The following is a 13,848-nucleotide window of genomic DNA, read 5'->3' as shown; positions in this document are numbered from 1 at the left end:
TTACTTCTAATTTATTTTTAAGACTCTTGTATGCAACATCAACCCCATATAATATAGCCATGGGGCAACAACTTACTAAGTATTTTTTTTTTTAATAGATGGTTAATCTAAAATTACTAGACTGATGGACCATCTAAACACTTTTTGATTTATCCTGAACAATAAAAAATTTCCATGATATCAGACCCATCATCCTAAATTGGTATATGCTGATATATGATGCCAACGAAAAAAAACAAGATAAAATATAAAGTTAGAAGGATACACAAATTACCAAGTTTTTTTTTTTTTTTTTTTTTTGAAAACAATAGCCACAATACACAGAATTTAGGTACAGAGTGGCTAAACGCTTCAAAACATACTGATAATCATGCAACTGCAAACTGCAAATGCTTTTACATGTCCATTATTCCACTCTTACATCTTTTGCTTAACTCATGGGATTAGGTTTGGCTAAGTACTCCGAATCGTGCATAATTCACAGAGCAAAACATGAAAGGTAGAAACTATATTCTAACTGAATTTAAGTCATTTTTGATAGGTCAGTATCAGGAGCAGCAGAACGTCTGTCGAACAGCTTACGTTCGAAAGGCAAACCAAGCTCCTCACATTGTTGTTCATCAGGTTGTAGGGTGTTCGGAATCGCACCAAAGGCATAGCGTGCAGCCTCGATTCCAGATATTGCATTGTGCAGGTATGCAGATGCTTCCTCAAGACTCTTCTTCCAGTCATCAGAAGACATTGCCATGAAAGGCTTTGGCGAGGAAAGTGTTTTCTCCTGTATAATCTCCTTTAGCTCAGCAGCCTCTATAAACCTTTCTGTGGCTGCCTCCCATGATAGCTCGTGTAGAAGATTGTCTGTGATCGGCGCAGGTTCTTTGACGAGAGCTTTAAGTGTTAATTTCACAAACTCCTTGCCACTATTGTATGTATAGCAATTTGGAAACTGCTTAAAGAATTCATTTGAAGGGTGGTCGGCACAAATAACAATCTTCCCCATTGCAAGAGCCTCTGCTGTTGTTGTACAAACTACATCTGTAGTGCTCGGGTTAATGAACACCTTGTAGCTGAAAAGCGAAAGAAGAATATTAATTTTTGAAATATCAACAATTACGAGAATGAGAAACATGCAATGCAGAGGCAAATCAGTTATTAACTTACTCATGAAATATAGAATCGACATGATCACGACCAGGATAAATTCTCGTATCCAGGGTCAATTCACTGAAAGATTCTTGAATTTCATTGAAGTCTTCTCCATTCCCATACAAGTCTATCTGTAAATCAGAAAGTTCATCTTGGAATTTCGAGAGTAGCTGGAGAAGTTCTGTATAACCTTTACTCCAAACCATCTTTCCAATGAAGTAGGCACCTTTGGGAAATGCTATCTGACCTCTCTGTTTTAGCTCATGCTTTGTTTTCCCTACCTCGAGGAATTTAGGGTTCACACCATGGACATTACAGATGACCGACCTTGGCAGATCTTGGGTGGCACCTGATAATCTCACAATCTGCAGCAGCAAACAAGGTTGGTGATATAAGCACATTTTGCAAGTGGATAACCTTGAATTTTTGTTTGAAACTATAAATAACAATACACGGGCTGTTAACCTAAGAGTGATGAGAGAATTTTACAACAAAAAAACACGTGCTAAAATTTACAGATGCTCAGTTAGGTTTGAGGGATCACAAGTTGGTAGGATGACGTAGTGTAGGGTTATTTAGTTATGTTACTAAAATATGTTTTCCCTGATCTAGTATAACTGTATAAGACGGTTTACAAAGTAAATCTTGTACAACAAATCAAACTTCAATACAAGCCTAATAAGATTACAAGAAAAAGGCATTTAGATTCAAACCTTGTGGCAATTTTTATATTAGATTGGGTTTGCAATTGCATACTTCTGATAAATTTGGTAACTCTATTTTTTTTTTTTGAAATGCTTTTGTTTATTAAGGTGGTAGTTTATATTTCATGCTTTAGTTCTTGTCCAGTTTAGCTATACAACAACAACAACAACCAAGCATTTTCCCACTAAGTGAGGTCGGCTGTATGAATCCTTTTACGCCATTGAGCTCTATCTCCTATTATATCATCATCTATATTTAAATAGTCCCACGGGGTTATCCGCAGGGGTTAGGGCGTAGAAGTTTGCCCAATGAGAACGTGGGTTCGAATCGCGGCGGCAGCAAGAGCGTAAATCCCTTATCCCCGTGTCCCTCAGCCCACTGCGCCTTTAACTCCTTCGGCTACTGTGATTAACCCCCCTCGTGATAGCCTTGGGCAAGGTCCACGAGGGCGCTGGGGGCGAGCGTTATCGCCTTTTGCCCAATCATCTATATTTAAATAAATTTTATCTTGTTTTATTATTGCTAACCAAGTCTTTTTTGGTCTTCCTCTTCCTCGTTTGATATGCATGTTTATCATAGTTTCACATCGCCTAACTGAAGCATTTATTGGTCGTCTAGTACATGTCCGTACCATCTTAAACGTGTCTCTCGGAGTTTGTCCTCAATAGATGCAACTCCGACTTTCTCTCTAATGCTCTCATTCCTTATTTTGTCCATCTTCGTATGTCCACACATCCACCTTAACATCCTCATCTCTGCAACTCTCATCTTATGCTCATGTGCTCGAGTTATAACCCAACATTCAGCTCCATATAACATAGCAAGTCTAACAACGGTTTTATAGAACTTACCTTTAAGTTAAAGAGGTACTTTACGGTCACATAAAACACCTGACGCTCCCCTCCATTTCACCTATCCTGCTTATATTCTATGTAAGACGTCTCTCTCAATCCCTCCATCATTTTGTAAAAATGATCCTAAATATTTAAATCTCTCGGTTCCGGTTAACTCGTCCTCTCCTATCTTAACAATTGTTTCATTACTTCTAATATTGTTAAATTTAAATTTCATATATTCTGTCTTTAATCTACTAAGCTTAAAATCTTTCCCTTCTAGTGTTTCCCTCCAAGATTCTAACATTACTCCTTCACGTGTCTCATCTACCAAAATAATATCATCTAAACATGTACCAGTACGATTTAATGTCTTGAATGTCGTGATGAGTTCATAATTAGTGAAAAGATAGGAACTTAGGGCTGATCCACAATGTAACCCTATCTTTATTGGAAATCCTTGATTACTCCACGAAGTCTTTACTTTAGTCGTTACATCCTCATACATATCCTTAATTAGTTCAATATATTACATTGCTAACACCTCTCTTTTCTAAAATTCTTCATATAATTTCTCTTGGGACTCTATCATAAGCTTTTTCTAAGTCGATGAATAGATCTTGTTTTTGCCTCGATATTTTTCAATTAATTGTCTAAGGAGATGTATAGCTCTATTGTCAAACTTCCAGGCATTAACCCAAATTGATTATCACTGTGGTCTCCTTAATTTTTTTTCTATTATTTTTCCCAAAGTTTCATAGTATGACTCATTAGTTTAATATCCCTATAGTTTGCACAATTTTGTATGCTCTCTTATTCTTATATAACAGACTTATCCTCCATTGATCGACATTCTTTTCGCTTTCAATATCATGTTAAATAATTTTGTAAGTCATTCAATACCTTATTTTCCTAAACACTTCCATACCTCTATATCATCCGATCCAACGGCTTTTCCATTATGCATCTCATTTAAAGTTTGTTTTATTTTAAGGTTTGAATTCTACGATAAAATTAAAATTTCTACTCATTTGACCTAATTAAATTATCTAAGTTAAGTTGGTCACCTAAACCTTCATTAAAAGTTGATGAAAATACCTCTTCCACCGCTCTTTATTTCTCCATCATTTACTAATACCCTATTACATTCATCTTTAATACATTTTATTTGGCTAAGATCTTTTGTTTTCCTTTCTCTCACTTTAGATTCTATAAATATCTCTTTCCCTTCTTTTGTATCCAATTAAAAGTTTCATTTTTGCTTTACTCACTACTTTCTTAGTTTTTCTTGGCTATTGTATATTTTTTAAGTTTTCCTCGCTTAATATATAATTCCTTATAAGCTATTATCCTTTCCTCACTCTCACTTGATTTCTCATTCCAAAGATTCTTTACTTAGTGGTGCATCCTTTGACTCACCAAGTACACTCTTAGCTACTATTTTCAATTTTGATACCATCTTATCCCATGTATTAGAGTCATCATTTATTTTACCTTGTACTTATACCTTCTCCTTAAATATATTTTGTTTCCCATCCTTTAACTTCCACCACTTAATTCTAGGAATGGATATATTTTCTTTCTATTGATACTATGTTTGGGCGTATATCCAACACTACTACATGTTGTAGAAAGTTTCTCCGGGATAACTGCAATCTTTACAAATCTTTCTATCCTTTTCCTAAGAAAGTCAATTTGCGATTTATTATTCCCACTTCTTTGAATTGTGACTAAGTGTTCTTCTTTTTCTTAAAAACGTATTAGCTAATATATAGTATCTTATCAAAAATCTAATATAGTTTTCCTTCCTCATTCCTCGTTCCAAACCCATAACTCCATGTACTCTCTCATATTTCATTTTTCACTCCGACGTGTCCATTTAGATCACCTCTTATTAAAATCATTTCGTTTGATGGAATATTTTGTAATATTTCATCTAAGTCCTCCCAAAACCTTGATTTGGTAGCTTCATCTAATCCTACTTGTGGTGCATATATGCTAATTATGTTCATAGTTTTTTTCGTCACTATTATCTTAAGAGCTATAATTCTATCCTTTCCTACTCCTACAACTTCATCCTTTAACAAATTATCTACAGATGATACCCACTCCATTTCTTGCTTTACTTTTCCATGTACCATAACTTAAAACCGGAGTTCTCTATCATCTTTGCTTTCTTGTCTCTTGTACACACAAAATACTAATTTTGCTCCTAATCATCATATCTACTATCTCCATTGATTTACCAGTGAGAGTCCCTATATTCCATGTTCCAAATCTTAGATTATTAGTTTTCCTATCATATTTGTTCTTATCTAACCTATGGTGTGAGAACTTTTGCCTATTTAACACTACACCCAAGTTCTCATGGAGATGTAACGGTCTTTGCTGAGACGTTACAATCGGACCCTGTAACGCGAACTCTTGCATATTTATCACTACACCCGAGTTCTGGAGATGTAGCGGTCCTTGTCGAGACGTTACAGTCGGACCCTGCAACGTGTTCCTTCCGGGGAACAACCTAGCAATAGTTTAATGGATTCATTCATTGAATATTTGTCATAGTTTGACGCTGGCTGGCAACCTAACGCAACCCTCCTCCTTTATGCGGGCTTGGGACCGGCCATGACCGGTCATCATGGGCGGAGTTTTGTCCAGTTTAGCTATCATCTACAAAAAAAACAATTATCATATAATTCTTATTGTACCCTAGTGTATCACGCTCTCACTTTATAAGAATCGTTACTAAAAATCTTAGATTGACATGTTGAGTGAAGCCACCACTAATGTGAGAGAAATGAAATATATAAATATTAGTTATGAATACTCTAAATTTAAAATATATGATTTTAGATTCATGAGAACTAGGATGAACTGTTCAAATAACTTTGAGAAACATAACCCTTCATGTGCATACAACTCCATGAATTATAGAGATTCTCATCGATAGCCACATTAGGCTGTCTCCTATGTCTAGAGAAAAAAAAAAAAATTGTGCCCATAAAAGTCATATCAATATAGATCTAAACATATTAGGGAAGAAATCTCTACTTTTAATGGAAGAATAATTGTAATACATTTCTTAATTGGTTAATTGAAATAGATCTATTTTGATTATAATGACTTGACTTTGTCAAACAAGCACGTTTTGTAAAATTTAGACTTATTAGATCGATTATGAAATATTGGAGATATGTTCATGTCAATGAGGCTCGAATCATATGAGACCTATGGAATAATGACCCAAAATAAAATATAAACTTGGAGAAAAATATATCCCCTCATATTTAGACAATCAACTCAATTTAATATTTTATATAAGCATTGTAGTATTAAGTTAAAGCTTTGAGGGATCCTTTATAATTTATTAGTAGTTATAGGCTAAAATTGAAAAAGAAGACAATCAACTTCCATTATTAATACTGGAAGTCTATTGTGAATCCAAGTAATAACTCATGAAATCAAGAGCATATTTTAAGATCTGAAACCAAATTTGGTGAATCGTTGCAAAATGAAATATAGACAAAAAAAACTAGGTTTCGAATATCTATTTAGTAATCAATGCACAATCATTTAATGCCTATAATCTCCAATTTATTAGAAATATCAGGGTAGAAAATGCAAGATTTAAAGTATTGATCTGTTCTGTTGTTTTGGTCCCTGATCAGAATGAAACATATTGTGTTGTTTCAGCTCATGCCACCAAATGTGTGGGTTGCTTAAATATTGAGAAAGAAGACATGAAGAAGAGGAAAGCTTGCCGAAACCAAAATCGCAAATGAAGAGCTTGTGGTTGCGGATTAACTCATGGACAAGAAGTGTGGTCATTGATTGCAGTCATGGACAAAGCTCACAATCATGGATAAAGTTCATGGTCGCGAATGAACTCACTGACGAAGTTCACGGTCGTAGACAAACTTATGTTGTAGATGAACTCATGAAAGAAACTCACGGTTGTGAACAAAATGTTGATGAAGGACCAACTTATTGTAGCTGGGATTTTAACGGGTGGAATGAAAAATGTTGTCCGGACCAACCAGCATGGAATGATATTTTAAACTCTAAGAAAAATGCAAGGGATATCATATGTAAATTTTATCCAAGAATATCATTCTGTTAGTGATAGGACTCATTTCTTTCAGTTGGTCAGAAGAAAAATTTAATAATAAACCAACAACATAATTGAAAAAGAAAATACTTAAAATTTGCAACATACTGAATATGTTTTAGTGAAAGAATAAACTTCAACGGAGACTCAAGACACTAACCTTGTGGCAGTAGATTTGAGTAACCCAACCGTTAACATATTTCAAGAGAAATGCCTGTATCTGCCCATTTTTTTCTCTCTTAACATATTCCAGATAATTAGTATGAATGACACCTATCACACTTTGGAATTTAGTTTTCCATTGCCGACCATGATGGTACCATGTAAGATGTTCTGGTTCCTCAAGTATAGCAATCTCTGCCAATTCATCAGGAATAGTTTCAGTGATGTCCCCAACAGGGAGAATGCTTCTTTTCTCTTTGGAGAACTGCAATTTAAGTGAAATTAACGAAATTCATCAAAACGACTAAAAGGAAGTCAGGAAGTTATATCTGTAAGTGGAGTCTGAATCCTAGTTCAAGTAAATCTTATCAACATTTATCACAAGATCGAATAACAATAACAAAACTTTTACTCTATATAACGGAAGTTATATCTGTAAGTGGAGTCTGAATCCTAGTTCAAGTAAATCTTATCAACATTTATCACAAGATCGAATAACAATAACAAAACTTTTACTCTATATAACAAAGATGCAAATTTAAAAGGAGTATATGTAAAGAAGGTAGAACCATGATTAGCTTACAGTATGTCACCTTTCCAGGATAGAAAATAATATTAAATTCTGAGACAACTTCAGCCTTCTCCTTGAGCCACGAACGAATATATGCTTCATGCTCCACAGGTGAATTAAAGATAATTTTATTTGGATATACTAAAACCTGCTCTTTCAATGATAACCAAGGGATTACAAGGGTAACCTCCCAATTGCAATCCTTAGCCAGGTAAGCAGCACGAAACAAAGGGTTGACGGCAGTTCCTGTCATCCATGGTAGACTTGCTGTTGTGAAAATTGCAATATGTTTCTTCTGCTCCATCAAAATATATATATATATATACATATCATTTGCAATTTGCCATGTCAGTAACTTTTATCTTGTGATGATGCAACCAAGAAAAGAAGAGTAGCACTCTGCCAATTAAAAGCCCAATGCTTACTGCAGTTAGACAAGAGAAATGAACAATTATACAGAAGTAGAAGTTTTGCACAGAGAGAAAATTGTTTAAAAAGGTTTGTTGATGGAAAAGGAAAATGTTACGCCCATCTCATTGATGTACCAAAACACACACTAACTGAAGATTGGAAAAAATCTACACAAGCGAGAATGAACAATGAGAAGAAGATTTTAGATATTGCAGAATGTTGCAACCATTTAAAGATTCATAATATAATGCAGGAAAGTTTTCAAGACTAGAAAATCAGCCATTCTAGGCATGTTCTCAAGAAAAATTTTATATTGCTTCTAACCAACCAAAACCTATTAACCTTCCATGTTCGTCTTGACTTGTAAAATTGTCTATACCTAGTTGCATAGATTTACAGGTTACATTAGCAACATTTATCAACAGCGACTTTATGACAGACACCAACTTTGACAACTAGGACCAAAATATCATTAGTTTGAGGTCTGTCATAATGAAATAACCACCGCAAAACCTTATCTTTTAGGCTTATCTTCAGCTTATTTACTCAATCCAGAACTCACCTCGCCTTCTGTTAATGATGCTCTAAGAGAGAAATCTAATAAAAAGGAGTGAATTGTACCTCCACGTAATTGCATTGTTCAGTTCAAATCCAAAATGTTTATCTAATTCTGAATACTAGAACATTCTAGATTCTATACGGACTAAAGAATAAATCCAGAATCTAGTTGCCTTGGACATTGGAGCAAGGAATGAAATGTCGTTCTGTGCCGCCCGGTACGAATAGTTTTTACTATTCCGCTAGGCAGCCGAAACCGACACGGGAGGCATCCCCGTCTCGACGCCGTGCGGAGGAGTTGCGGGACTCCTCCGGCGGCGCCGGAAGAGTCGGGACGCTTTCGGAGGCGTCGGAAGCGTCCCGCGATGCCTTCGGTGCAGGATGCCTCTTGTGGTGCCGAAGGCATCGTGAGACGCCTCCGGCACCGGGGGAAGCGTCCGACGACGCCTCTGGTGCCGTCGGACGCGTCCTTGTCCTCCCCCGCGATCTGCCACGCCTCGCCTCGCGTTGCAGTTTTTTTTCTTTTTTTCTTTTCCTTTCTATTTAATTAATGTAAACAATTCTTAAGTAAGTGTGATATTTCGAGCAGACTTTTATAAACCCTAATTAAATTATCCTAATAAAATATATAAAAAATATATTTAAAATTAAAATAAATTTAATAAATTTTATTAATTAATATTCTAAAATTTTATTTTTTAATGTTTTAAATTTCATTTAAAAATATAATAATTCAAAATATTCCTTTTGTATTATTTTAAATTTCATTTAAAAAATTCTTTAAAAATTCTAATAACTTAGATTAATATTCTGATAATTTTTTATTATTTTATATTTTTTACTAGATTTTTTTACTATTTAAAAAATATATTATTTAATTAATAATTAATTAAATGAATAAATAGTTAATTTATATAATTATTATATATCTTTGTATTAATTTATATACTTATTAATATAGATAGATCAATTTTAATAAGTTATTGATAGATCAATTTTATTTTAAAAAAAATTATATTTAATTATTTTTTCTAACAATATTAAGTTGTTCAATAATTGAGAACTTATACAAAATCAATATACAACTTATTTTTATACACACCATAGATATATTTATCTTATAATTACTATATATAAATAAAAAATTTAATGAAATCGTATTGGCATGGCACGATGCGATACCGAAACCGTATCGTTCCGATCTGAGACCAAAACCTCGGCACAGGTCAAAATTTTAAACCTTGCATTGGAGTAGGCTATTGCGATATCTAGAATACAATCAGCCCAGTTTTGAGAGAATTGGTATAAACAGAGAATAATCTAAGTTTTGAAAGAATTTGTATAAGCAGAGAATAATCTTGGCTAGCTGAATAAGTGATCCTTGCGGTCTAAAGTTTTGAATTCTGATCTTTTCATATCTATATTTTTTCTATGTATAAATGATTACAATGAAGGGAGCCTTGGCGAACGATAAAGTTGTTGCTTTGTGACCAAAAATGATCACAGATTCAAATCCTAGAAACAACCTCTTGCAAAAAGCAGGGTAAGGTTGCGTACAATATATCCTTTCCCGGGACCTCGTATGGCGAGGTCAAGGCCAGGTATCACCTCGCTAGTAAAGTTAATTTTGCAGATCTAAATCCAGTTAGAAAGACATTGTGTCAGCCCTTAGCTATGAAATAATTTTTGAATGTAAAATTTTTATTTAACATAGAGAGTACGAAGTTTATCTACTAACTGAAAGTCAGTCACACTCCAAATGCGTTCCCACGGTCATAGGCATAGTATGGCACCCATGATGGCCACACAACAATGTATCCAATACCCTACTTAGCAAAGAGCCACTTCAAATTAAAATATCAAAAATGGGTTTTCAATGTATTATTTTAAAAATCTTTCACAATAAAAATTCACAAGAAAGACCCCAACTTGCATATTTAGCCAAACTACTTACATCACTTAGGACATAATAAAAGTGACGAAGTTTATCTACTAACGATGAACAATTAAATAAAAGTTCTTACTTTACTAGCATGAATAATCCACTGAATAAAAGTGACACAAAGAACTGACATAATAAGAAAAGAACTGCAGCTACAAAGGTAAGAAATAAATCATGATGGTAAAACGTAAGGCTTAAAATTCATGAAGTACGTTGTGAAGCATCCTTTGAGTTACCACTTAGCAATTGTCAAAATTTAACCCACCCAACCCTAAAATAGCATCCACTTGTGGTCCTCAAACAGAGAAACAGGTTAGTAAAATGGTGAATGATAATAATAAACATGTATCATGCAATGAACAACAAAATTAAACAACCACTAACTAAAAAGAATCAAAGTAGAGCAGCATAACTGCAAAACCATACAAATAATGCAAACTAGTTATCGATCGAGGAGCATGTATAGACTCATTCGATGGGTGTGAACCCATGCACTCTCCCATTTTGCAATGGAGAGTGATGCTCGTGTAAGCTCCAACATGTCCACGACTACCAAATATAGCTCGAGCATGCTGCGTCGAGTGCATCACTCTCATCTGTTGTCCAAGCATGGTCGTGGTGAAGTTAACCTATATAAAATGCTATATGGTCTATCATCCTCCTAATGGGTTAAATGCCTCATTTGTAATTTAACATTCGTTATATAATCCACATCCGCAAGAAATATAATTCAACTATCAAGTTCTAGAACATATCAACACCAATTTACAATAGCTAATCAATACATAAACAACACAATACAAGTGTAGTATAAAAACAGCATTTTACCAACATTTAAAGAACCATGCAAGTACACAAACAACTTATAAGCTTAATTAACATGATGCACATGTTCAACAGGAATGAACATAGTACAAAAGGAATTATTCGAACAATAATACATAGGTGAATAGAAAAGTTATCATCAGAGCTCCTCGTAAGTTTAGGTACACCTAAACACGATAACCCTTGCTTATAAGCCCTCCCAATTCAACAAGAGAATCAGATTATGCCTGTTACTTCACGTCTATATAATTTCTATCCTGAGTGAGCACTTGTTCACACATATCGTTTTCCAAAAAAGAAAAAAAAAATCACGTGGACACTAATGACGCTCCTGTGACCTCGTTTTGATCTCTATCTTTCTATCTGTTACCTTCCTTTACAAACGACTTGCAAGTTGTAAGAAATCTAATTCCTACTATCCTCTCCATTCACTATGTTTTTCTTTTCGATCTGTATATCTTTCCATCTCGGAATATATTGGGTCTTCTCACAAAAATATCACAACCACATTTTTACATACCCAAATTCACACAAATTATGGGTTTTCTCTACTTTCCCATGAAAAAAAAAGAAAGTCTGACATCTCCAGAACCCAATAACTGTTCCTGAACCTTCCCTCATTTGCTTCCGGAATGCGAGGCGACCCCAAATAACCGGTACATTCCGCAAAAATCAGCATCAAGAAGCAAAGTTACAAAATTTATCTACCCTAACATAGATTAAGCACGTAAAATGGATAGGATCTTCCAATCGCAAAGCTATTAAGGAAATTAGGGATTCAAAAGACAAATACATTCTCTTTCAACTTCGACCTTGAAAGCACACGGAGGAACTAGGAAAAGGTGAGAAAATTGCGCAGATTGAAAAAAAAAAAAAAAAACTACCTCCCGCCTGATCCGATGCCGCCCCGAAGACGGAAAGAGTGAGACCGCGAACAAGGCGCAGAACGAAGGGACGCCAGCAAGCTGCCAGAATGGAAGGGGAAAGAACAGCGTTCATGCGACGAGAGGCGATAGAATATTTTATTCCTTTTTATTGGATAATAAGCTGAGTTTAGATCGGAACAATAGTAGGCAAGGTATCGCATCGGGTATACGTGAGCGGAGGTAAGTAAATAGTTTCTGGTGCGGGGATTGCATCTCGCCCCGCGGTCCTGACAACGACAACGGGCCCCACTAGTACAATTCAATAGGATCGGTGGGCAATAAATGAGTATATTTAATCGGTCAAACTTGATCTGTGTATTATGTCCGGTATGGTGTAGACGACGTGTCGTATTGAACGGCCGAGCTCGGCTCGCATGTCAGGCCGGACAGGGTTCGCGCTCCCGATTGGACCTGTGCCGGTTTAAGACGTTAAGAATATATTTTATTTGGACGTTAAATAAATAAAAATACATAATTTTTCCTAAAAAAAAAAATGATAAAGTGGAGAAAAATCCTTAATCCCATTCTTAATTTTGCATGTAGTCCCTCTATTCAAAAAATTTTATTTCAACTCCCTACATGCAAAGTTTCCTTTGCTTCAACTCCCCTCATGTAAATATCATGACCTAATTACCCTCAGATTTTTTAGGTATAAAAAGTCCAAGAATGAGTATAATTTTTCTTAAAGTCAGCATTTTATACTAGAATCGAGTATATTTTCTATCAAAATTATCTCTAATATTTTTTAGGTATAAAAAATCTAAAAACGAATATAATTCCCGTTAAATTTAGTATTTTACATTAAAATCAAATATATTTTCTATTAAATTAAGCATGATTTTTTCCCTGCTTAATATAATTTCTCCTAAATTCAGTACCATTTAAACAAAATTTAGTATTTTTTCATCCAATTGAGTAACATTTAAAGAAAATCGTGTATATTTTCTATCAAAATTAACTCTCATATTTTTTTAGATACAAATAGTCTAAAAACGAGTATAATTCCTATTAAATTTAGCACTTTAAACTAGAATCGAGTATATTTTTTATTAAATTGAGCACAACTTTTTTCTTAATATAATTCCTCCTAAATTCAGCATTATTTATCATTTAAAGAAAATCTAGTATATTTTTCATCCAATTGAGTATCATTTAAAGAAAATCTAATATATTTTCCATCCAATTAAGATGAAAAAAGAATCTGACTCAATTTGATTAAAAATATACTAGATTCTAAATTTAATGTACTGAATTTAAGATGAATTATACTGATTTTTGAACTTTTTATACTTAAAAATATCATGGATAATTAGGTAAATATGTTTGACTAGGGAGTGAAAACAAAGAATTTGAGAAGTAGGACTGCATGCAAAATTATGTTTGCCAACGGAGATTGCATGCAAATTTTCCCCCAAAAAAACTACCTTATGAGTATTTGCTAGTCTGAAATTATCAAATTAATTTTTGAAAAAAAATCTAAAATTCTCTTATAAATAGTCAAATTATCTCTGAAATTCTAAAATCATAATTTTTAACATATTTTTAAACTTTATTTTTTTATTGATTTTAAATAGTATTTAAATTTTTATGATTTTCTAAATAATTATCAAAGGACAAAAAAATAAAAGAAAAATCAAAACGTGTCATTTATTTGCTTTATG

The 13,848-nt window shown here is 34.0% G+C and overlaps 1 protein-coding gene across 2 annotated transcripts; it reads right to left on the bottom strand.

Moving 5' to 3' along the window:
- Positions 1-343: 343 nt before the first annotated feature.
- On the bottom strand, positions 344-12,304 carry LOC122020895 (digalactosyldiacylglycerol synthase 2, chloroplastic-like). Of its 2 annotated transcripts, none has more exons than XM_042578933.1 (5): positions 12,146-12,304; positions 7,548-7,949; positions 6,953-7,219; positions 1,162-1,511; positions 344-1,067 (listed from the first exon to the last, which is right to left on the bottom strand). In XM_042578933.1, the coding sequence occupies exons 2-5, from the start codon at positions 7,851-7,853 to the stop codon at positions 524-526; spliced, it is 1,467 nt and encodes a 488-aa protein (XP_042434867.1). In that variant the 5' UTR covers positions 7,854-7,949; positions 12,146-12,304; the 3' UTR covers positions 344-523. The 2 variants fall into 2 exon arrangements, with proteins under 2 accessions (XP_042434867.1, XP_042434868.1); XM_042578934.1 differs by having other exon boundaries at positions 7,548-7,924; positions 12,146-12,303.
- Between the last annotated feature and the right edge of the window lie 1,544 nt (positions 12,305-13,848).

The sequence above is a fragment of the Zingiber officinale genome, chromosome 9A, assembly GCF_018446385.1.
Source record: "Zingiber officinale cultivar Zhangliang chromosome 9A, Zo_v1.1, whole genome shotgun sequence".
In the NCBI taxonomy this organism is placed as follows: Eukaryota; Viridiplantae; Streptophyta; class Magnoliopsida; order Zingiberales; family Zingiberaceae; genus Zingiber; species Zingiber officinale.
This window is presented reverse-complemented; position numbering and strand designations above follow the sequence as displayed.